Source organism: Salmo salar, chromosome 12 (assembly GCF_965601325.2).
Source record: "Salmo salar chromosome 12, fSalSal1, whole genome shotgun sequence".
Lineage (NCBI taxonomy): Eukaryota > Metazoa > Chordata > Actinopteri > Salmoniformes > Salmonidae > Salmo > Salmo salar.
In genome coordinates, this window is record NC_138302.1 from 105,478,086 (window position 1) to 105,504,029 (window position 25,944).

Genomic DNA, 25,944 nt, shown 5'->3' on the forward strand with positions numbered 1-25,944 from the left:
CTCCTCGACCAGCCCATTCTAACCCACTCCAGTCCTTTCAGATGAGGGTCCACTCCTCGACCAGCCCATTCTAACCCACTCCAGTCCTTTCAGATGGGGGTCCACTCCTCGACCAGCCCATTCTAACCCACCCCAGTCCTTTCAGATGGGGATCCACTCCTCGACCAGCCCATTCTAACCCACTCCAGTCCTTTCAGATGAGGGTCCACTCCTCGACCAGCCCATTCTAACCCACTCCAGTCCTTTCAGATGGGGGTCCACTCCTCGACCAGCCCATTCTAACACACTCCAGTCCTTTCAGATGGGGGTCCACTCCTCGACCAGCCCATTCTAACACACTCCAGTCCTTTCGGATGGGGAGCCACTCCTCGACCAGCCCATTCTTACCCACTCCAGTCCTTTCAGATGAGGGTCCACTCCTCGACCAGCCCATTCTAACCCACTCCAGTCCTTTCAGATGGGGGTCCACTCCTCGACCAGCCCATTCTAACACACTCCAGTCCTTTCAGATGGGGGTCCACTCCTCGACCAGCCCATTCTAACCCACCCCAGTCCTTTCAGATGAGGGTCCACTCCTCGACCAGCCCATTCTAACCCACTCCAGTCCTTTCAGATGAGGGTCCACTCCTCGACCAGCCCATTCTAACCCACTCCAGTTCTTTCAGATGGGGAGCCACTCCTCGACCAGCCCATTCTAATCCACTCCAGTCCTTTCAGATGGGGGTCCACTCCTCGACCAGCCCATTCTAACCCACTCCAGTCCTTTCAGATGAGGGTCCACTCCTCGACCAGCCCATTCTTACCCACTCCAGTCCTTTCAGATGGGGGTCCACTCCTCGACCAGCCCATTCTAACCCACTCCAGTCCTTTCGGATGGGGAGCCACTCCTCGACCAGCCCATTCTAACCCACTCCAGTCCTTTCAGATGGGGGTCCACTCCTCGACCAGCCCATTCTAATCCACTCCAGTCCTTTCAGATGGGGGTCCACTCCTCGACCAGCCCATTCTAACCCACTCCAGTCCTTTCAGATGAGGGTCCACTCCTCGACCAGCCCATTCTTACCCACTCCAGTCCTTTCAGATGGGGGTCCACTCCTCGACCAGCCCATTCTAACCCACTCCAGTCCTTTCGGATGGGGAGCCACTCCTCGACCAGCCCATTCTAACCCACTCCAGTCCTTTCAGATGGGGGTCCACTCCTCGACCAGCCCATTCTAACCCACTCCAGTCCTTTCAGATGGGGGTCCACTCCTCGACCAGCCCATTCTAACCCACCCCAGTCCTTTCAGATGAGGGTCCACTCCTCGACCAGCCCATTCTTACCCACTCCAGTCCTTTCAGATGGGGGTCCACTCCTCGACCAGCCCATTCTAACCCACTCCAGTCCTTTCATGACAATTTTTGCACTTGGGGAATATGTTGGAAGAGAGTTTCCACCCCCCTGTAACCCGACCCCCTCCAGCAGCCACTCCGTCAGGGTCCAGCCCCCCAACACTACCCCCTCCAGCAGCCACTCCATCAGGGTCCACCACCCCACCCCATCCAGCAGCCTCTCCATCAGGGTCCACCACCCCACCCCCTCCAGCAGCCTCTCCATCAGGGTCCACCACCCCACCCCACCCCCTCCAGCAGCCTCTCCATCAGGGTCCACCACCCCACCCCACCCCATCCAGCAGCCTCTCCATCAGAGTCCACCACCCCACCCCCTCCAGCAGCCTCTCCATCAGGGTCCACCACCCCACCCCCTCCAGCAGCCACTCCCCCATCCCACTCCACCCCCAAACCTCCATATATATTCAATAGTCCCCCATCCCACTCCACCCCCAAACCTCCAAATATATATATTCAATAGTCCCCCAGGCACTAGCCAGGTTTGGCACTCTTGATCCATCCAGCTACCTCTTGACAACAGATTTTATGGCAACGAGACGCAATAAAACATTAAATATGTATTACCTTTGAGCAGGGCGACCCTGTTCTGTGGCTCGTTCAGCTCATGATCATCCATGTTTCCATCTACACACACAGAGACAGAGAGAAAGAAGAGAAAGAGAGAAAGAGCAGAGGAAGAGTGAACAGAGCGAGTGAGAGAGGATTAACAGTGAGCTAGGACCAGACCAGGACAAACAAGAAAACTAAACGAGTGACAGGAGATCTATTGTTTTTCCACGGCTCTGTTCTGGACACAATACTGCTTATATCATTTCATCATTCAGGGTTCAAATAATACAACAATACATTTACAACGTTACAATGTTAATATTGTACATTTACGTACATGTTTTGAGTTCATAAACACGAAAACTTATTTATTAGCATCATGAATTAATATACAAAGTCAAATTATTTTACTTCTTCAGTCCTCATAAATGAATATAAAATATTTACATAACTCTGACAACTTCACAATTGTTAATCTTTTAGCCAAAAAAAAAAGATGTCTTGTTTATATATTTTACTATTTATGAGGTGTTGTTACCCGACGTGTCGTCACTGCTGCGGTCCTTGCTGGGGCTCAGTGTATCTGACATTTCAGAGTCTTTAGCATCCAGTTGGTTTTCTACAGAGAGACAGGAAGATACAAACACTCTCAGAACACTGAACTTCAAATAAAATCACATGAAATAACATGTCTACAAATGTAGAGTTGATCAGGCTGTAGAATGTTGTCCCTACTCCTCTTCAATGGCTCTGTGAAGTTTCTGGATATTGGTGGGAACTGGAACACGCTGTCGTACAGGTCGATCCAGAGCATCCCAAACATGCTCAATGGGTGACATATGTCTGGTAAGTATGGAGGCCATGGAAGAACTTGGACATTTTCAGCTTCCATGAATTGTGTACAGATCCTTGTTGACACTGGACCATGCGTTATCATGCTGTAATATGAGGTGATGGCGGTGGATGACTGGCACGACAACGGGCCGTGCGTTATCATGCTGTAATATGAGGTGATGGCGGTGGATGAATGGCACGACAACGGGCCTCAGGATCTCATCACGGTATCTCTGTTGCATTCAAATTACCATTGATAAAATGCCATTGTGTTGGTTGTCCGTAGCTTATGCCTGCCCCATACCATAACCCCACCTCCACCATGGGGCCCATACCATAACCCCACCTCCACCATAGGCCCCATACCATAACCCCACCTCCACCATGGGGCCCATTCCATAACCCCACCTCCACCATGGGGCCCATACCATAACCCCACCTCCACCATGGGCCCCATACCATAACCCCACCTCCACCATGGGCCCCATACCATAACCCCACCTCCACCATGGGGCCCATACCATAACCCCACCTCCACCATGGGGCCCATACCATAACCCCACCTCCACCATGGGGCCCATACCATAACCCCACCTCCACCATGGGGCTCATACCATAACCCCACCTCCACCATGGGGCCCATACCATAACCCCACCACCACCATGGGGCCCATACCATAACCCCACCTCCACCATGGGGCACTCTGTTCACAACGTTGACGTCAACAAACCGCTCGCCCACACGACGCCATACTGCCAGGTACAATTGAAACCGGGATTCATCTGTGAAGAGCACACGTCTCAAGTGTGCCAGTGGCCATCGAAGGTGAGCATTTGAAGTCTGTTACAACGCTGAATCGGTGAGTACGCAGAAGAGCTTCCCTGAGACGGTTTCTGACAGTTTGTGCAGAAATCTTTGGTTGTGTAAAATCAGTTTCATCAGCTGTCCGGGTGGCTGGTCTCAGACGATCCCCACAGGTGAAGAAGACAGAAGTGGAAGTCCTGGTTGGTTACACCTGGCCTGGTTACACCTGGCCTGGTTACACCTGGCCTGGTTACACCTGGTCTGGTTACACCTGGTCTGCGGTACTAAGGACGGTTGGACGTACTGCCAAATTCTCTAAAAAGAAGTTGGAGGCGGCTTATGGTTGAGAAATTAACATTCAATAATCTGGCAACAGTTCTGGTGAACATTCCGGCAGTCAGCATACCAATTGCACGCTCCCTCAAAACGTGAGACATCTATGGCATTGTGTTGTGTGACAAAATTACACATTTTAGAGTAGCCTTTTATTGTCCCCAGCACAAGGTGCACCTGTGTAATAATCATGCTGTTTAATCAGCTTCTTGATATGCCACAACTGTCAGATGGATGGATTATCTTGGCAAAGGAGATATGCTCACAAAACAAGGACGTAAACAAATTTGTGTGCAAAATTTGAGAGAAAAAAGCTTTTTGCGCATATGGAAAAGTTCAGCTCATTAAACATGGGACCAACACTTTACATGTTGTGTTTATATTGTTGTTCAGTGTAGATGGGCTCTGATAACATACAGGAACCATACGCTTTAATCTTAAATGATTTGGTGCAACTGTTTGATAAGGGGAACAAAGTGATGCGATTCGGTTCTATGCACTTTTTTTTTGCATTTACATTCATTTCCCATTTAAAATGATCCTCATAGAGCAGACTGAGTATCTACCACCCCACTATCAGATTATGGATGGGGGAATTGTATGCTTTTTGTCCCCCCACTTTAACTGAAATCCCCCTCACCTACTGATTACGTTGTCATTTTATTCCAGATCACCCACTGATTAAATTGTCATTGTTCCAGCAGTTTTTTTGGGGAGCCAGTGCCATGTCAATATTAAATCTTCAGAAATTAGCACGGCATTTAGCTTCTCCCGCTCCGACCAATGAATGAGACTATGCGCATCATTTGGTAACAATGACCCAGCAAATTACATTGGTTGCCTCTCTATTACAGTTTAAACTGGTTTAGCCTGCAGAGACATGATATCAGCTGACCCAGGCCAAAGAGATTACAGCTGTAGTTTAAACTGGTTTAGCCTGCAGAGACATGATACCAGCTGACCCAGGCCAACGAGATTACAGCTGTAGTTTAAACTGGTTTAGCCTGCAGAGACATGATACCAGCTGACCCAGGCCAAAGAGATTACAGCTGTAGTTTAAACTGGTTTAGCCTGCAGAGACATGATATCAGCTGACCCAGGCCAAAGAGATTACAGCTGTAGTTTAAACTGGTTTAGCCTGCAGAGACATGATATCAGCTGACCCAGGCCAACGAGATTACAGCTGTACTTTAAACTGGTTTAGCCTGCAAGAGACATGATACCAGCTGACCCAGGCCAACGAGATTACAGCTGTAGTTTAAACTGGTTTAGCCTGCAAGAGACATGATACCAGCTGACCCAGGCCAATGAGACTACAGCTGTAGTTTAAACTAGTTTAGCCTGCAGAGACATGATACCAGCTGACCCAGGCCAAAGAGATTACAGCTGAAACTAACACTGTGCCAGGCTATATCTGGTATGTTCACAGGGTGGTGCTGCTGGTCAGAATGGAGCTTATCCATCTATAGATGTTGCATTGTCACATACACTGGATAGGTGCAGTGAAAGGTGTTGTTGTACAGGGTCAGCCATAGTAGTATGATAGGTGTTGTTTTACAGGGTCAGCCATAGTAGTATGATAGGTGTTGTTTTACAGGGTCAGCCATAGTAGTATGATAGGTGTTGTTGTACAGGGTCAGCCATAGTAGTATGATAGGTGTTGTTTTACAGGGTCAGCCATAGTAGTATGATAGGTGTTGTTGTACAGGGTCAGCCATAGTAGTATGATAGGTGTTGTTGTACAGGGTCAGCCATAGTAGTATGATAGGTGTTGTTGTACAGGGTCAGCCATAGTAGTATGATAGGTGTTGTTTTACAGGGTCAGCCATAGTAGTATGATAGGTGGTGTTGTACAGGGTCAGCCATAGTAGTATGATAGGTGTTGTTGTACAGGGTCAGCCATAGTAGTATGATAGGTGTTGTTGTACAGGGTCAGCCATAGTAGTATGATAGGTGTTGTTGTACAGGGTCAGCCATAGTAGTATGATAGGTGTTGTTGTACAGGGTCAGCCATAGTAGTATGATAGGTGTTGTTGTACAGGGTCAGCCATAGTAGTATGATAGGTGTTGTTGTACAGGGTCAGCCATAGTAGTATGATAGGTGTTGTTGTACAGGGTCAGCCATAGTAGTATGATAGGTGTTGTTGTACAGGGTCAGCCATAGTAGTACGATAGGTGTTGTTTTCAGGGTCAGCCATAGTAGTATGATAGGTGTTGTTGTACAGGGTCAGCCATAGTAGTATGATAGGTGTTGTTGTACAGGGTCAGCCATAGTAGTATGATAGGTGTTGTTTTACAGGGTCAGCCATAGTAGTATGATAGGTGTTGTTTTACAGGGTCAGCCATAGTAGTATGATAGGTGTTGTTGTACAGGGTCAGCCATAGTAGTATGATAGGTGTTGTTGTACAGGGTCAGCCATAGTAGTATGATAGGTGTTGTTGTACAGGGTCAGCCATAGTAGTATGATAGGTGTTGTTGTACAGGGTCAGCCATAGTAGTATGATAGGTGTTGTTGTACAGGGTCAGCCATAGTAGTATGATAGGTGTTGTTTTCAGGGTCAGCCATAGTAGGACGATAGCTGCAGTGTAATGTGTTGTTGTACAGGGTCAGCCATAGTAGGACGGCACAAATTAGGATTAAGTGCCTTGCTCAGGGGCACAGACAGATCATTCTAACCAGCAACCTTTTGGTTCCACGCCCCAAAGCTCTAACCACTATGGCCCCACTAGGCTACCTGCTGACTCATGTTGAACCAAAAGCTTCCCTTACCTTTGAGTCTGTCAGGATTGGCAAGGCGGTCTCCTGCTGCTGTCTGGCTGTTCTGCAGGTGGGCATCTATCACCTCTGACAAAGACATGGAGATTCCATTACTAACATAGTACGACCAGGCTCCTACCACTACATACCAGGCTCCTACCACTACATACCAGGCTCCTACCACTACATACCAGGCTCCTACCACTACATACCAGGCTCCTACCACTACATACCAGGCTCATACCAGGCTCATACCACTACATACCAGGCTCCTACCACTACATACCAGGCTCCTACCACTACATACCAGGCTCCTACCACTACATACCAGGCTCATACCACTACATACCAGGCTCATACCAGGCTCATACCACTACATACCAGGCTCCTACCACTACATACCAGGCTCCTACCACTACATACCAGGCTCATACCACTACATACCAGGCTCATACCAGGCTCATACCACTACATACCAGGCTCCTACCACTACATACCAGGCTCCTACCACTACATACCAGGCTCATACCACTACATACCAGGCTCATACCAGGCTCATACCACTACATACCAGGCTCCTACCACTACATACCAGGCTCCTACCACTACATACCAGGCTCCTACCACTACATACCAGGCTCATACCACTACATACCAGGCTCCTACCACTACATACCAGGCTCCTACCACTACATACCAGGCTCCTACCACTACATACCAGGCTCCTACCAGGCTCATACCACTACATACCAGGCTCCTACCACTACATACCAGGCTCCTACCACTACATACCAGGCTCAAACCACTACATACCAGGCTCCTACCACTACATACCAGGCTCCTACCACTACATACCAGGCTCCTACCACTACATACCAGGTTCCTACCACTACATACCAGGCTCCTACCACTACATACCAGGCTCCTACCACTACATACCAGGCTCCTACCACTACATACCAGGCTCCTACCACTACATACCAGGCTCCTACCACTACATACCAGGCTCCTACCACTACATACCAGGCTCATACCACTACATACCAGGCTCATACCAGGCTCATACCACTACATACCAGGCTCCTACCACTACATACCAGGCTCCTACCACTACATACCAGGCTCATACCACTACATACCAGGCTCATACCAGGCTCATACCACTACATACCAGGCTCCTACCACTACATACCAGGCTCCTACCACTACATACCAGGCTCCTACCACTACATACCAGGCTCATACCACTACATACCAGGCTCCTACCACTACATACCAGGCTCATACCACTACATACCAGGCTCATACCAGGCTCATACCACTACATACCAGGCTCCTACCACTACATACCAGGCTCCTACCACTACATACCAGGCTCATACCACTACATACCAGGCTCATACCACTACATACCAGGCTCCTACCACTACATACCAGGCTCCTACCACTACATACCAGGCTCCTACCACTACATACCAGGCTCCTACCACTACATACCAGGCTCATACCAGGCTCATACCACTACATACCAGGCTCCTACCACTACATACCAGGCTCCTACCACTACATACCAGGCTCATACCACTACATACCAGGCTCATACCACTACATACCAGGCTCCTACCACTACATACCAGGCTCCTACCACTACATACCAGGCTCCTACCACTACATACCAGGCTCCTACCACTACATACCATTCTCCTACCACTACATACCAGGCTCCTACCACTACATACCAGGCTCCTACCACTACATACCAGGCTCCTACCACTACATACCAGGCTCCTACCAGGCTCATACCACTACATACCAGGCTCATACCACTACATACCAGGCTCCTACCACTACATACCAGGCTCCTACCACTACATACCAGGCTCAAACCACTACATACCAGGCTCCTACCACTACATACCAGGCTCCTACCACTACATACCAGGCTCCTACCACTACATACCAGGTTCCTACCACTACATACCAGGCTCCTACCACTACATACCAGGCTCCTACCACTACATACCAGGCTCCTACCACTACATACCAGGCTCCTACCACTACATACCAGGCTCCTACCACTACATACCAGGCTCCTACCACTACATACCAGGCTCCTACCACTACATACCAGGCTCCTACCACTACATACCAGGCTCCTACCACTACATACCAGGCTCCTACCAGGCTCATACCAGGCTCCTACCAGGCTCCTACCACTACATACCAGGCTCCTACCACTACATACCAGGCTCCTACCACTACATACCAGGCTCCTACCACTACATACCAGGCTCCTACCACTACATACCAGGCTCCTACCACTACATACCAGGCTCCAACCACTACATACCAGGCTCCTACCACTACATACCAGGCTCCTACCACTACATACCAGGCTCATACCACTACATACCAGGCTCCTACCACTACATACCAGGCTCCTACCACTACATACCAGGCTCCTACCACTACATACCAGGCTCCTACCACTACATACCAGGCTCCTACCACTACATACCAGGCTCCTACCACTACATACCAGGCTCATACCAGGCTCCTACCACTACATACCAGGCTCCTACCACTACATACCAGGCTCATACCAGGCTCCTACCACTACATACCAGTGGGAACGACCAGGCTCATACCACTGCAAACCAAGGCATGCCGCCCCTCAAATTGGGTCTCATGCAGGTCTCTGAAAGGTAAGAGAACTGAAATATTGACCCTTCATCAGACGATAATAAACCCGTTGTCATTGTTTCAAGCACCTTGGCCTGGATATCATCCAGCTGGTTCCCAATTGGCTACCTGTCCAGGTTATTTCTGGATTGGCCAGAATAGGACTAGACTTCACCTTGGTGTACGTAATGGCTCAGGGGGTCGCGGGCCTTTTAATCAGAGATCAGCTGTGTTTGGATCATCAGAGCTGATTGATGACTCAGTGGAGGATATGATCTGCATTACTTCATGGAACATCTCCAGTCAAACCACGTCTTCACCGTGGCAGTTTAACATCGACCCCCAGACGTCTCCACCGTGGCAGTTTAACATCGACCCCCAGACGTCTTCACCGTGGCAGTTTAACATCGACCCCCAGACGTCTCCACCGTGGCAGTTTAACATCGACCCCCAGACGTCTTCACCGTGGCAGTTTAACATCGACCCCCAGACGTCTTCACCGTGGCAGTTTAACATCGACCCCCAGACGTCTTCACCGTGGCAGTTTAACATCGACCCCCAGACGTCTCCACCGTGGCAGTTTAACATCGACCCCCAGACGTCTCCACCGTGGCAGTTTAACATCGACCCCCAGACGTCTCCACCGTGGCAGTTTAACATCGACCCCCAGACGTCTTCACCGTGGCAGTTTAACATCGACCCCCAGACGTCTTCACCGTGGCAGTTTAACATCGACCCCCAGACGTCTCCACCGTGGCAGTTTAACATCGACCCCCAGACGTCTTCACCGTGGCAGTTTAACATCGACCCCCAGACGTCTCCACCGTGGCAGTTTAACATCGACCCCCAGACGTCTCCACCGTGGCAGTTTAACATCGACCCCCAGACGTCTTCACCGTGGCAGTTTAACATCGACCCCCAGACGTCTTCACCGTGGCAGTTTAACATCGACCCCCAGACGTCTCCACCGTGGCAGTTTAACATCGACCCCCAGACGTCTTCACCGTGGCAGTTTAACATCGACCCCCAGACGTCTCCACCGTGGCAGTTTAACATCGACCCCCAGACGTCTCCACCGTGGCAGTTTAACATCGACCCCCAGACGTCTCCACCGTGGCAGTTTAACATCGACCCCCAGACGTCTTCACCGTGGCAGTTTAACATCGACCCCCAGACGTCTTCACCGTGGCAGTTTAACATCGACCCCCAGACGTCTCCACCGTGGCAGTTTAACATCGACCCCCAGACGTCTTCACCGTGGCAGTTTAACATCGACCCCCAGACGTCTTCACCGTGGCAGTTTAACATCGACCCCCAGACGTCTTCACCGTGGCAGTTTAACATCGACCCCCAGACGTCTTCACCGTGGCAGTTTAACATCGACCCCCAGACGTCTTCACCGTGGCAGTTTAACATCGACCCCCAGACGTCTTCACTGTGGCAGTTTAACATCGACCCCCAGACGTCTTCACCGTGGCAGTTTAACATCGACCCCCAGACGTCTTCACCGTGGCAGTTTAACATCGACCCCCAGACGTCTTCACCGTGGCAGTTTAACATCGACCCCCAGACGTCTTCACCGTGGCAGTTTAACATCGACCCCCAGACGTCTTCACCGTGGCAGTTTAACATCGACCCCCAGACGTCTTCACCGTGGCAGTTTAACATCGACCCCCAGACGTCTTCACCGTGGCAGTTTAACATCGACCCCCAGACGTCTTCACCGTGGCAGTTTAACATCGACCCCCAGACGTCTTCACCGTGGCAGTTTAACATCGACCCCCAGACGTCTTCACCGTGGCAGTTTAACATCGACCCCCAGACGTCTTCACCGTGGCAGTTTAACATCGACCCCCAGACGTCTTCACCGTGGCAGTTTAACATCGACCCCCAGACGTCTTCACCGTGGCAGTTTAACATCGACCCCCAGACGTCTTCACCGTGGCAGTTTAACATCGACCCCCAGACGTCTTCACCGTGGCAGTTTAACATCGACCCCCAGACGTCTTCACCGTGGCAGTTTAACATCGACCCCCAGACGTCTTCACCGTGGCAGTTTAACATCGACCCCCAGACGTCTCCACCGTGGCAGTTTAACATCGACCCCCAGACGTCTCCACCGTGGCAGTTTAACATCGACCCCCAGACGTCTTCACCGTGGCAGTTTAACATCGACCCCCAGACGTCTTCACCGTGGCAGTTTAACATCGACCCCCAGACGTCTTCACCGTGGCAGTTTAACATCGACCCCCAGACGTCTCCACCGTGGCAGTTTAACATCGACCCCCAGACGTCTTCACCGTGGCAGTTTAACATCGACCCCCAGACGTCTTCACCGTGGCAGTTTAACATCGACCCCCAGACGTCTCCACCGTGGCAGTTTAACATCGACCCCCAGACGTCTTCACCGTGGCAGTTTAACATCGACCCCCAGACGTCTTCACCGTGGCAGTTTAACATCGACCCCCAGACGTCTCCACCGTGGCAGTTTAACATCAACCCCCAGACGTCTTCACCGTGGCAGTTTAACATCGACCCCCAGACAACTCCTCTAGACATGTTGACTCAGCCATATATACAGGCATCCTATTATGAGAGTTGACTCAGCCATATATACAGGCATCCTATTATGAGAGTTGACTCAGCCATATATACAGGCATCCTATTATGAGAGTTGACTCAGCCATATATACAGGCATCCTATTATGAGAGTTGACTCAGCCATATATACAGGCATCCTATTATGAGAGTTGACTCAGCCATATATACAGGCATCCTATTATGAGAGTTGACTCAGCCATATACACAGGCATCCTATTATGAGAGTTGATTCTGAAAAGACTCCTTCACTTGTTCCACATTTTGTTACGTTACAGCCTTATTCTAAAATGGAATAAGACAAATATTCAATCTTCACACATTAGTCCATAATGACAAAGCAAAAACAGGTTTAGAAATGATTAGGTTTATTATTCAGACCCTTTACTCAGGACCTCAGACTGGGGAGAAGGTTCACCTTCCAACAGGACAACGACCCTAAGCGTGTGCTTAGTCAAGACAACGCAGGAGTGGCTTCGGGACAAGTCTCTGAATGTCCATGAGTGGCCCAGCCAGAGCCCAGACTTGAACCCGAACTAAGATCTCTGAAGAGAGCTGAGAATTGCAGTTCAGCGACGCTCCCCATCCAAACCGACAGAGGTTGAGAGGATCTGCAGAGAAGAATGGGAGAAACTGCCCAAATACAGGTGTGTCAAGCTTGTAGCGTCATACCCAAGAAGACTCGAGGCTGTAATGGCTGCCAAAGGTGCTTCAACAAAGTACTGAGTTAAGGGTCTGAATACTTATGCAAAGGTAATTTCTGTTTGTTTATTTTTAATACATCTGCAAAATATTAAAAAAAATCTGTTTTTGCTTCGTCATTATGGGGTATTGTGATGTCATTATGGGGTATTGTGATGTCATTATGGGGTATTGTGACGTCATTATGGGGTATTGTGATGTCATTATGGGGTATTGTGATGTCATTATGGGGTATTGTGATGTCATTATGGGGTATTGTGATGTCATTATGGGGTATTGTGACGTCATTATGGGGTATTGTGACGTCATTATGGGGTATTGTGATGTCATTATGGGGTATTGTGACGTCATTATGGGGTATTGTGACGTCATTATGGGGTATTGTGATGTCATTATGGGGTATTGTGATGTCATTATGGGGTATTGTGACGTCATCACATTATGGGGTATTGTGATGTCATTATGGGGTATTGTGATGTCATTATGGGGTATTGTGATGTCATTATTGGGTATTGTGACGTCATTATTGGGTATTGTGTATAGATTAATGAGGGGAAAAACGTAACAAAAAGTGGAAAAAGTCCAGTTTCTTTATATTCACTATTTTCTACATTGTAGAACAGACCAGCAGAATACAGTACCCCGGTCTAGACCAGCAGAACCCTATATTAGTATACAGTACCCCGGTCTAGACCAGCAGAACCCTATATTAGTATGCAGTACCCCGGTCTAGACCAGCAGAACCCTATATTAGTATACAGTACCCCGGTCTAGACCAGCAGAACCCTATATTAGTATACAGTACCCCGGTCTAGACCAGCAGAACCCTATATTAGTATACAGTACCCCGGCCTAGACCAGCAGAACCTATATTAGTATACAGTACCCCGGTCTAGACCAGCAGAACCCTATATTAGTATACAGTACCCCGGTCTAGACCAGCAGAACCCTATATTAGTATACAGTACCCCGGTCTAGACCAGCAGAACCCTATATTAGTATACAGTACCCCGGTCTAGACCAGCAGAACCCTATATTAGTATACAGTACCCCGGTCTAGACCAGCAGAACCCTATATTAGTATACAGTACCCCGGTCTAGACCAGCAGAACCCTATATTAGTATACAGTACCCCGGTCTAGACCAGCAGAACCCTATATTAGTATACAGTACCCCGGCCTAGACCAGCAGAACCTATATTAGTATACAGTACCCCGGTCTAGACCAGCAGAACCCTATATTAGTATACAGTACCCCGGTCTAGACCAGCAGAACCCTATATTAGTATACAGTACCCCAGTCTAGACCAGCAGAACCCTATATTAGTATACAGTACCCCGGTCTAGACCAGCAGAACCCTATATTAGTATACAGTACCCCGGTCTAGACCAGCAGAACCCTATATTAGTATACAGTACCCCAGTCTAGACCAGCAGAACCTATATTTGTATGCAATACTCAACAAAAATCAATGTAACATGCAACAATTTCAACGATTTTACAATACATACCAGTGAATTGAAATAAACATATATTAGGCCCTAATCTATAGATTTGACATGACTGAGCAGGGACGCAGCCATAGGCACACCCCTTGGGAGCCAGGCCCAGCCAATCAGAACCAGTTTCTCGAAGCAAAGGGCTTTATTCCCCCCACCAGACGATCCCGCAGGTTTAGAAGCCAGACGTGGAGGTCCTGGGCTGACGTGGCCACACGTGGTCAGCGGAACTGAGGCCGGTTGGACGTACTGCTACATTTTCTAAAACAATGTTGGAGGCGGCTTATGGTAGAGAAATGAACAAATTCTCTTGCAACAGCTCTGGTGGACATTCCTTCAGTCAGCATGCCATTTGCACGCTCCCTCAACTTGAGACATCTGTGGCATTGTGGTGTAAAAACTGCACATTTTAGAGTGGCCTTCTATTGTCCCCAGCACAAGGTGCACCTGTGTAATGATCACGCTGTTAAATTAGCTTCTGGATATGCCACAGGTGGATGGATTATCTTGGCAAAGGAGACATGTTCACTAACAGGAACGTAAACAAATTTGTAACCAAAGGTTTTTGTGCTACTGCAAAATTAATGGGATCTTTTATTTCAGCTCATGTATCCTACTGCCCATCCCATACAGTATCGTGGTTAGTCCTACTGCATATCCCATACAGTATCATGGTTAGTCCTACTGCATATCCCATACAGTATCATGGTTAGTCCTACTGCATATCCCATACAGTATGGTGGTTAGTCTTACTGCATATCCCATACAGTATCATGGTTACTGCTACTGCATATCCCATACAGTATCGTGGTTACTGCTACTGCCCATCCCATACAGTATCGTGGTTACTGCTACTGCCCATCCCATACAGTATCATGGTTAGTCCTACTGCATATCCCATACAGTATCGTGGTTAGTCCTACTGCACACCCCATACAGTATCATGGTTAGTCCTACTGCATATCCCATACAGTATCGTGGTTAGTCCTACTGCACACCCCATACAGTATCATGGTTAGTCCTACTGCATATCCCATACAGTATCGTGGTTAGTCCTACTGCATATCCCATACAGTATCATGGTTAGTCCTACTGCATATCCCATACAGTATCGTGGTTAGTCCTACTGCACATCCCATACAGTATCATGGTTACTCCTACTGCATATCCCATACAGTATCATGGTTAGTCCTACTGCATATCCCATACAGTATCGTGGTTAGTCCTACTGCATATCCCATACAGTATCATGGTTAGTCCTACTGCATATCCCATACAGTATCGTGGTTAGTCCTACTGCACATCCCATACAGTATCATGGTTAGTCCTACTGCACACCCCATACAGTATCATGGTTAGTCCTACTGCACACCCCATACAGTATCATGGTTAGTCCTACTGCACACCCCATACAGTATCATGGTTAGTCCTACTGCATATCCCATACAGTATCGTGGTTAGTCCTACTGCATATCCCATACAGTATCATGGTTAGTCCTACTGCCCATCCCATACAGTATCATGGTTAGTCCTACTGCATATGCCATACAGTATCGTGGTTAGTCCTACTGCATATCCCATACAGTATCATGGTTACTGCTACTGCATATCCCATACAGTATCGTGGTTACTGCTACTGCATATCCCATACAGTATCGTGGTTACTGCTACTGCCCATCCCATACAGTATCATGGTTACTCCTACTGCATATCCCATACAGTATCGTGGTTAGTCCTACTGCATATCCCATACAGTATCGTGGTTACTGCTACTGCATATCCCATACAGTATCGTGGTTAGTCCTACTGCATATCCCATACAGTATCGTGGTTACTACTACTGCATATCCCATACAGTATCATGGTTAATCCTACTGCATATCCCATACAGTATCGTGGTTATTCCTACTGCCCATCCCATACAGTATCATGGTTAATCCTACTGCATATCCCATACAGTATCATGGTTACTGCTAATGCATATCCCATACAGTATCGTGGTTACTCCTACTGCATATCCCATACACTATCGTGGTTAATCCTACTGCATATCCCATACAGTATCGTGGTTACTCCTACTGCATATCCCATACAGTATCGTGGTTACTGCTACTGCCCATCCCATACAGTATCATGGTTAGTCCTACTGCACATCCCATACAGTATCGTGGTTAGTCCTACTGCATATCCCATACAGTATCGTGGTTAGTCCTACTGCACACCCCATACAGTATCATGGTTAGTCCTACTGCATATCCCATACAGTATCGTGGTTAGTCCTACTGCATATCCCATACAGTATCATGGTTAGTCCTACTGCACATCCCATACAGTATCGTGGTTAGTCCTACTGCACATCCCATACAGTATCATGGTTAGTCCTACTGCACACCCCATACAGTATCATGGTTAGTCCTACTGCACACCCCATACAGTATCGTGGTTAGTCCTACTGCACACCCCATACAGTATCATGGTTAGTCCTACTGCATATCCCATACAGTATCGTGGTTAGTCCTACTGCATATCCCATACAGTATCATGGTTAGTCCTACTGCCCATCCCATACAGTATCATGGTTAGTCCTACTGCATATGCCATACAGTATCGTGGTTAGTCCTACTGCATATCCCATACAGTATCATGGTTACTGCTACTGCATATCCCATACAGTATCGTGGTTACTCCTACTGCATATCCCATACAGTATCGTGGTTACTGCTACTGCCCATCCCATACAGTATCATGGTTACTCCTACTGCATATCCCATACAGTATCGTGGTTAATCCTACTGCATATCCCATACAGTATCGTGGTTACTGCTACTGCATATCCCATACAGTATCGTGGTTAGTCCTACTGCATATCCCATACAGTATCGTGGTTACTACTACTGCATATCCCATACAGTATCATGGTTAATCCTACTGCATATCCCATACAGTATCGTGGTTATTCCTACTGCCCATCCCATACAGTATCATGGTTAATCCTACTGCATATCCCATACAGTATCGTGGTTACTCCTACTGCATATCCCATACAGTATCGTGGTTACTGCTACTGCCCATCCCATACAGTATCATGGTTAGTCCTACTGCACATCCCATACAGTATCGTGGTTAGTCCTACTGCATATCCCATACAGTATCGTGGTTAGTCCTACTGCATATCCCATACAGTATCATGGTTAGTCCTACTGCACACCCCATACAGTATCATGGTTAGTCCTACTGCACACCCCATACAGTATCATGGTTAGTCCTACTGCACACCCCATACAGTATCATGGTTAGTCCTACTGCATATCCCATACAGTATCGTGGTTAGTCCTACTGCATATCCCATACAGTATCGTGGTTAGTCCTACTGCATATCCCATACAGTATCATGGTTAGTCCTACTGCATATCCCATACAGTATCATGGTTAGTCCTACTGCACACCCCATACAGTATCATGGTTAGTCCTACTGCACACCCCATACAGTATCATGGTTAGTCCTACTGCACACCCCATACAGTATCATGGTTAGTCCTACTGCATATCCCATACAGTATCGTGGTTAGTCCTACTGCATATCCCATACAGTATCGTGGTTAGTCCTACTGCATATCCCATACAGTATCATGGTTACTGCTACTGCATATCCCATACAGTATCGTGGTTACTCCTACTGCATATCCCATACAGTATCGTGGTTACTGCTACTGCCCATCCCATACAGTATCATGGTTACTCCTACTGCATATCCCATACAGTATCGTGGTTAATCCTACTGCATATCCCATACAGTATCGTGGTTACTGCTACTGCATATCCCATACAGTATCGTGGTTAGTCCTACTGCATATCCCATACAGTATCGTGGTTACTACTACTGCATATCCCATACAGTATCGTGGTTACTCCTACTGCATATCCCATACAGTATCGTGGTTATTCCTACTGCCCATCCCATACAGTATCATGGTTAATCCTACTGCATATCCCATACAGTATCGTGGTTAGTCCTACTGCATATCCCATACAGTATCGTGGTTACTCCTACTGCATATCCCATACAGTATCGTGGTTACTGCTACTGCCCATCCCATACAGTATCATGGTTAGTCCTACTGCACACCCCATACAGTATCATGGTTAGTCCTACTGCACACCCCATACAGTATCATGGTTAGTCCTACTGCACACCCCATACAGTATCGTGGTTAGTCCTACTGCATATCCCATACAGTATCATGGTTACTGCTACTGCATATCCCATACAGTATCGTGGTTACTCCTACTGCATATCCCATACAGTATCGTGGTTACTGCTACTGCCCATCCCATACAGTATCATGGTTACTCCTACTGCATATCCCATACAGTATCATGGTTAGTCCTACTGCATATCCCATACAGTATCCTGGTTAGTCCTACTGCATATCCCATACAGTATCCTGGTTAGTCCTACTGCATATCCCATACAGTATCGTGGTTACTCCTACTGCCCATCCCATACAGTATCATGGTTACTCCTACTGCATATCCCATACAGTATCAGATCTCCCAACACAGAAACACAGAGCCTGGGTACAGCAGGATTCTTACATGCTTGATAAACAACCAATATCTACAGTAACCAGCAGCCAGCTACTGTTCACACAGAACACAAGAAGCAAGATTGACGGAAACGGACGTCGGGACGGAACAAAGAAGAACAAGCAACGGAAGAAAAGATGAGTTATGCAAGGTAACTGATAGACCCAGACCGCCGGCCCACCCAGACCGCCGCCCCACCCAGACCGCCGCCCCACCCAGACCGCCGCCGGCCCACCCAGACCGCCGCCGGCCCACCCAAACCGCCGCCGGCCCACCCAAACCGCCGGCCCACCCAGACCGCCGGCCCACCCAGACCGCCGCCCCACCCAGACCGCCGGCCCACCCAGACGACCGCCGGCCCACCCAGACCGCCGGCCCACCCAGACCGCCGGCCGCCGGCCCACCCAGACCGCCGGCCCACCCAGACCGCCGGCCCACCCAGACCGCCGCCGGCCCACCCAGACCGCCGCCGCCCCACCCAGACCGCCGCCCCACCCAGACCGCCGGCCGCCGGCCCACCCAGACCGCCGCCCCACCCAGACCGCCGCCCCACCCAGACCGCCGCCCCACCCAGACCGCCGCCCCACCCAGACCGCCGGCCCACCCAGACCGCCGACCGCCGGCCCACCCAGACCGCCGGCCCACCCAGACCGCCGGCCCACCCAGACCGCCGGCCCACCCAGACCGCCGCCCCACCCAGACCGCTGGCCCACCCAGACCGCCGGCCCACCTAAACTGTTGTTGTCCTTGATGCTTTTCTCCTGCAGCTGTTCTAAACCAACTGGAAACAACGACAACAGATTAGAGAGGATGTGGAGTGACTAAAACAAGCCAATCCTAGATCAAATCAAATTCAAATCAAATTTATTTTTATATAGCCCTTCGTACATCAGCTGATATTCTCAAAGTGCTGTACAGAAACCCAGCCTAAAACCCCAAACAGCAAGCAAAGCATGTGAAAGAAGCACGGTGGCTAGGAAAAACTCCCTAGGAAAAACTCCCTAGAAAGGCCAAAAACCTAGGAAGAAACCTAGAGAGGAACCAGGCTATGAGGAGTGGCCAGTCCTCTTCTGGCTGTGCAGGGTGGATATTAAAACAGAACATGGTCAAAATGTTAAAATGTTAAAATGTTCATAAATGACCAGCATGGTCAAATAATAATAATCATAGTAGTTGTCGAGGGTGCATAGTTGTCGAGGGTAGATCACCGTTTCCCCTGCTGGGATTGGTTAGGGAAAACTCTTCCCCACACAGTGACATTTCAGCGGTCATAAATCAAGAGGAGATTTAACCCATAACCCATGGCATCTTTCATGACTACGCAGCAAAGGTCTGCAGCACCAGTGTGTGTGTGTGTTATATTACCTTGCAGGGCAGTGAGGCGTTCGTTAGAGAAGTCGTTATCAGCCTGTAAGGCCTCGATACGGGCCTGCAGAGCCTGCTCCTTCTCCTCCAGCTCATCAATACAGAGCTGGAGTTCCTTCTTCTCCAGCTGACCCTTCTGATTCAACTCCTCCCGACGACCCTCCGCCAGCTACACACGGGCACAGGAACAAACACACACACACACGAAATTATGCTATGGGTACTTTTTGGTTGGGGTGGTCACTAAAATAGCAATATCACTCAGCTCTGCCACATCAAGTCAAGGCTTATTCCACATCCCCAAACCCTGGCACTTTTCTCAAGGAATCTTTACTCCATTTCCTGGATCCTATCTCCTCGCCTCTTTCTCCAAAACCCATGGGAGAAGATCATAGGGGAAGGACCCTGTACCTTCTCTCCAGTACAGGTGAGAAGGAGGCGAGGAGATAGGAAGAGAGGAATAAAGCTAATTGAGATAGAGGCCTCTGACCACTACCTTTATCTTGTCAGTGAGGTCCTTGATCTCGTTGATGGCTCCGTTGTATTTATTAGCCAGTTCTCTGAGCTCCTCATGGTTCCTCTCCTTCATCTCCTTCAGGTGGGAACACTCATCCTCCGTGTTACTGAGAGATCTCTGGAGGAATCACATCAGATACACAACACATTCATTCATCTCCTTCAGGTGGGAACACTCATCCTCCGTGTTACTGAGAGATCTCTGGAGGAATCACATCAGATACACAACACATTCATTCATCTCCTTCAGGTGGGAACACTCATCCTCCGTGTTACTGAGAGATCTCTGGAGGAATCACATCAGATACACAACACATTCATTCATCTCCTTCAGGTGGGAACACTCATCCTCCGTGTTACTGAGAGATCTCTGGAGGAATCACATCAGATACACAACACATTCATTCATCTCCTTCAGGTGGGAACACTCATCCTCCGTGTTACTGAGAGATCTCTGGAGGAATCACATCAGATACACAACACATTCATTCATCTCCTTCAGGTGGGAACACTCATCCTCCGTGTTACTGAGAGATCTCTGGAGGAATCACATCAGATACACAACACATTCATTCATCTCCTTCAGGTGGGAACACTCATCCTCCGTGTTACTGAGGCTTCGCTAAAAGGAAAAAAAATCATAAATATGGAACTCCACCCAGCAGTCAGTCAGCCAGGACAAGCTTAATCATGTTTTTAACCACTCCACCCAGCAGTCAGTCAGCCAGGACAAGCTTAATCATGTATTTAACCACTCCACCCAACAGTCAGCCAGGACAAGCTTAATCATGTATTTAACCACTCCACCCAGCAGTCAGTCAGCCAGGACAAGCTTAATCATGTATTTAACCACTCCACCCAACAGTCAGCCAGGACAAGCTTAATCATGTATTTAACCACTCCACCCAGCAGTCAGTCAGCCAGGACAAGCTTAATCATGTATTTAACCACTCCACCCAACAGTCAGCCAGGACAAGCTTAAACATGTATTTAACCACTCCACCCAGCAGTCAGTCAGCCAGGACAAACTTAATCATGTTTTTAACCACTCCACCCAGCAGTCAGTCAGCCAGGACAAGCTTAATCATGTATTTATCCACTCCACCCAGCAGTCAGTCAGCCAGGACAAGCTTAATCATGTATTTAACCACTCCACCCAGCAGTCAGCCAGCCAGGACAAGCTTAATCATGTATTTAACCACTCCACCCAGCAGTCAGTCAGCCAGGACAAGCTTAATCATGTATTTAACCACTCCACCCAGCAGTCAGTCAGCCAGGACAAGCTTAATCATGTATTTAACCACTCCACCCAGCAGTCAGTCAGCCAGGACAAGCTTAATCATGTATTTAACCACTCCACCCAGCAGTCAGCCAGGACAAGCTTTATCATGTATTTAACCACTCCACCCAGCAGTCAGTCAGCCAGGACAAGCTTAATCATGTATTTAACCACTCCACCCAGCAGTCAGTCAGCCAGGACAAGCTTAATCATGTATTTAACCACTCCACCCAACAGTCAGCCAGGACAAGCTTAATCATGTATTTAACCACTCCACCCAGCAGTCAGTCAGCCAGGACAAACTTAATCATGTTTTTAACCACTCCACCCAGCAGTCAGTCAGCCAGGACAAGCTTAATCATGTATTTATCCACTCCACCCAGCAGTCAGTCAGCCAGGACAAGCTTAATCATGTATTTAACCACTCCACCCAGCAGTCAGTCAGCCAGGACAAGCTTAATCATGTATTTAACCACTCCACCCAGCAGTCAGCCAGCCAGGACAAGCTTAATCATGTATTTAACCACTCCACCCAGCAGTCAGCCAGCCAGGACAAGCTTAATCATGTATTTAACCACTCCACCCAGCAGTCAGCCAGGACAAGCTTAATCATGTTTTTAACCACTCCACCCAGCAGTCAGTCAGCCAGGACAAGCTTAATCATGTATTTAACCACTCCACCCAGCAGTCAGCCAGGACAAGCTTAATCATGTATTTTACCATGTCTAATAGACAAATGTTGGAAAATGTTTAGCAACGTTGTGCTGTACTGAACAGGCCCCAGCCAGGTATGAAGGTCTGTCTCACCTCGTCCTCTGACAGCTTCCTGACCAGCTCTACACCTAGTCTCAAATCTACCCCTATCCAGTTCATTTTGGAACATTGCTGTGGGCACAGCCAAACAACGGAAGCAATGGATTCGACTTTACTTCCTTACTGCAGTGGCAGTGGCAAACTTACCAGAGTCAATTATTAGAAAGAGTCAACTTCTAGATTATAAAGGGTCAAATATACAAGTCTAAGTGTAATTTTATATTAATTGAATTGAAGTTGGCATGAAAAAGTTTTGAGTTTATGCCGCGACCGTTAGTGGTAGATGGTGGCATTCTGTCTCTGCGCCACACTATCACAAGGGGGAGTTAGAACGCTGATCTATCAGTAGTCTAAACTGTGGCACAAATGATCTTTTCATAAATTAATGGAGGTGTTTTCAGTCTGAGAATCTCTCTTCTGGCACTAGAGTCCTGCATCAGGCAACAATAACAAACTGTCGGTGGTCCTGGAATTAAGACAGAGCTTGGGTAAATACAAATAGGGGAATGTCACTTGACATGTGGACTGACGATTTTTGAAAAATAGGCACAGTGTGCTTTTGGTTTCTCTCCCACTAAAAACAGAAAGAAATCATTCTAAATAACAAACTGTCTGTATTTACCACAGAGTGAAAGAGTGATAGCCCCTCTATATAAAGTGAGTTTCTGAAACACGGTGTCCTTCTTTGCTGACTTGAAGAAGAAACTGAATGAAAGAGTCCAGCGAGGATTTGTCAGCATAAAGCAGAGTGACTCCATCAATCTTGGCTTTGGATCAAAATAATTAAGTACCAACATTCTTTCTGGTAGTCTTGAATAAAAAATGTTTCGACGAAGTTAATCTGCTCGTGTGTGTGTTCAATTATTTATTTGTGACATTGTGTTTACAATGAAGAATGTAAACAAAATAAATCTTATTCATAATGAATAATCAGATGCGTGTTGCAAGCTTTATTTCCCTTTTTTTGGGGTACTCATTTCATCTCCAGCATCACTCTCCACCTCATGGCCTCAAACTGCACCATTTTGTTTCACTCCGTCGCCCACACGCACTTTAAACATTTGGATAATAAAGCATTTAAAGGCCGACATTGGTTGATTTTAATACTTCTGGACAGCCAAATTTCTAACTCCAACCATAACTTTTTAACATTCCCAGAAGGCAGATTATTATAACCTACCGCAGGTCTAAAACCTGTGTGTTTAACCTTCTGAATGAATGATTATATTGAAGATAGAAGCCCATCTGTTATTATTATAGTATTAACCCTGCATTATAATTATATAAAAGCACCCTTAGATATTCCCTGTAAGGTTTTACATTTCTAAAATCAATATCACAAACCAGATTTGCCCCCATGGATATTAAATGTAGAATCCTTCAACCCTCTAAATGTAATTAGATCTACAGGGACATTTTATTGCACTGCAAGTATTTTCATTTAGAATCCGCCTCTTAAATCAGTTCCGAGAGCCTTGTCATTCCAATTATTATTGGATTATTCACCATGGCAACCACTTGTTAGGAAAAAATGTAAAATGATGTGCGTAATTAAAAAAAATTGTTGAATACAATAATATATTTGTACCACTAGATACAGTGTTTATTTACAGTAGTGATGACAGCTCGAGGCGTTTTGTTTTTCACAAGCGTAGCAGGCTGTGAATTCTGCAAACGACGTTTCCATGATGAGCCATTAGCAGGACAATAGACTCATCAACCTATACAAGAGGACAGTCTAACAGCTCGGCTACTGTAGTCCCCAATTTACAATGTATTAAATACTCTAAAATGTATTCTACCAATATCACAGTCCAATGAGGAATGGCTACAATGTCAAGCAACCATCCGGATCAGTCTGGGTCCGTTCTCACTAGGCCTGGTCACGCAACCATCCGGATCAGTCTGGGTCCGTTCTCACTAGGCCTGGTCACGCAACCATCCGGATCAGTCTGGGTCCGTTCTCACTAGGCCTGGTCACGCAACCATCCGGATCAGTCTGGGTCCGTTCTCCACAGTTCAGAAGGTCCAGAAAGCTACATTAGCAGGAAACTCATATGGTGTATTTTGTCAGGATGTAGGCCAGTGTTAACTATAGGAAAATACGGGCTTCTTCTTTCCAACTACCCGCCTGTTATTGCTGTAGCCTATTCTACATTCAGCGAGCAAGAGAAAGCATGCATCTCTCCTCCAATAGGCTGTTAGCAGGCTAATGAACATGGTAATTGCGCAACAGAACAATGAAGACAGACGCAGCCTATATCCTGGATAAGAAGCATATGCTACGCATATTATCCCAGAGTTCAAAAGCTCAATGTTTGGCTTAATACTGAAAATAATATATCCAGTCAATTTACACAGTGACAACAAAAAAAAACACGGATCAGATCATGAAATCCAAGGTAGCTCCACTACGTACTCTCCCCAGGCTGAGTGGTCTCCCTCCCAGGCCAAGGGGTCCAAGGTAGCTCCACTACGTACTCTCCCCAGGCTGAGTGGTCTCCCTCCCAGGCCAAGGGGTCCAAGGTAGCTCCACTACGTACTCTCCCCAGGCTGAGTGGTCTCCCTCCCAGGCCAAGGGGTCCAAGGTAGCTCCACTACGTACTCTCCCCAGGCTGAGTGGTCTCCCTCCCAGGCCAAGGGGTCCAAGGTAGCTCCACTACGTACTCTCCCCAGGCTGAGTGGTCTCCCTCCCAGGCCAAGGGGTCCAAGGTAGCTCCACTACGTACTCTCCCCAGGCTGAGTGGTCTCCCTCCCAGGCCAAGGGGTCCAAGGTAGCTCCACTACGTACTCTCCCCAGGCTGAGTGGTCTCCCTCCCAGGCCAAGGGGTCCAAGGTAGCTCCACTACGTACTCTCCCCAGGCTGAGTGGTCTCCCTCCCAGGCCAAGGGGTCCAAGGTAGCTCCACTACGTACTCTCCCCAGGCTGAGTGGTCTCCCTCCCAGGCCAAGGGGTCCAAGGTAGCTCCACTACGTACTCTCCCCAGGCTGAGTGGTCTCCCTCCCAGGCCAAGGGGTCCAAGGTAGCTCCACTACGTACTCTCCCCAGGCTGAGTGGTCTGCCTCCCAGGCCAAGGGGTCCAAGGTAGCTCCACTACGTACTCTCCCCAGGCTGAGTGGTCTCCCTCCCAGGCCAAGGGGTCCAAGGTAGCTCCACTACGTACTCTCCCCAGGCTGAGTGGTCTCCCTCCCAGGCCAAGGGGTCCAAGGTAGCTCCACTACGTACTCTCCC

The 25,944-nt window shown here is 48.2% G+C and overlaps 1 protein-coding gene across 1 annotated transcript in view; it reads right to left on the reverse strand.

Moving 5' to 3' along the window:
• Positions 1-25,944, reverse strand: part of LOC106566258 (sarcolemmal membrane-associated protein) — a 122,290-nt gene that overhangs the window by 34,751 nt on the left and 61,595 nt on the right. The window contains exons 9-13 of the mRNA XM_082959531.1: positions 20,602-20,739; positions 20,106-20,274; positions 6,685-6,759; positions 2,480-2,560; positions 1,957-2,016 (exon numbers count right to left, since the gene is read on the reverse strand). Of these exons, the coding sequence (XP_082815657.1) occupies positions 1,957-2,016; positions 2,480-2,560; positions 6,685-6,759; positions 20,106-20,274; positions 20,602-20,739 (523 nt within the window). The remainder of the gene's footprint in view (positions 1-1,956; positions 2,017-2,479; positions 2,561-6,684; positions 6,760-20,105; positions 20,275-20,601; positions 20,740-25,944) is intronic.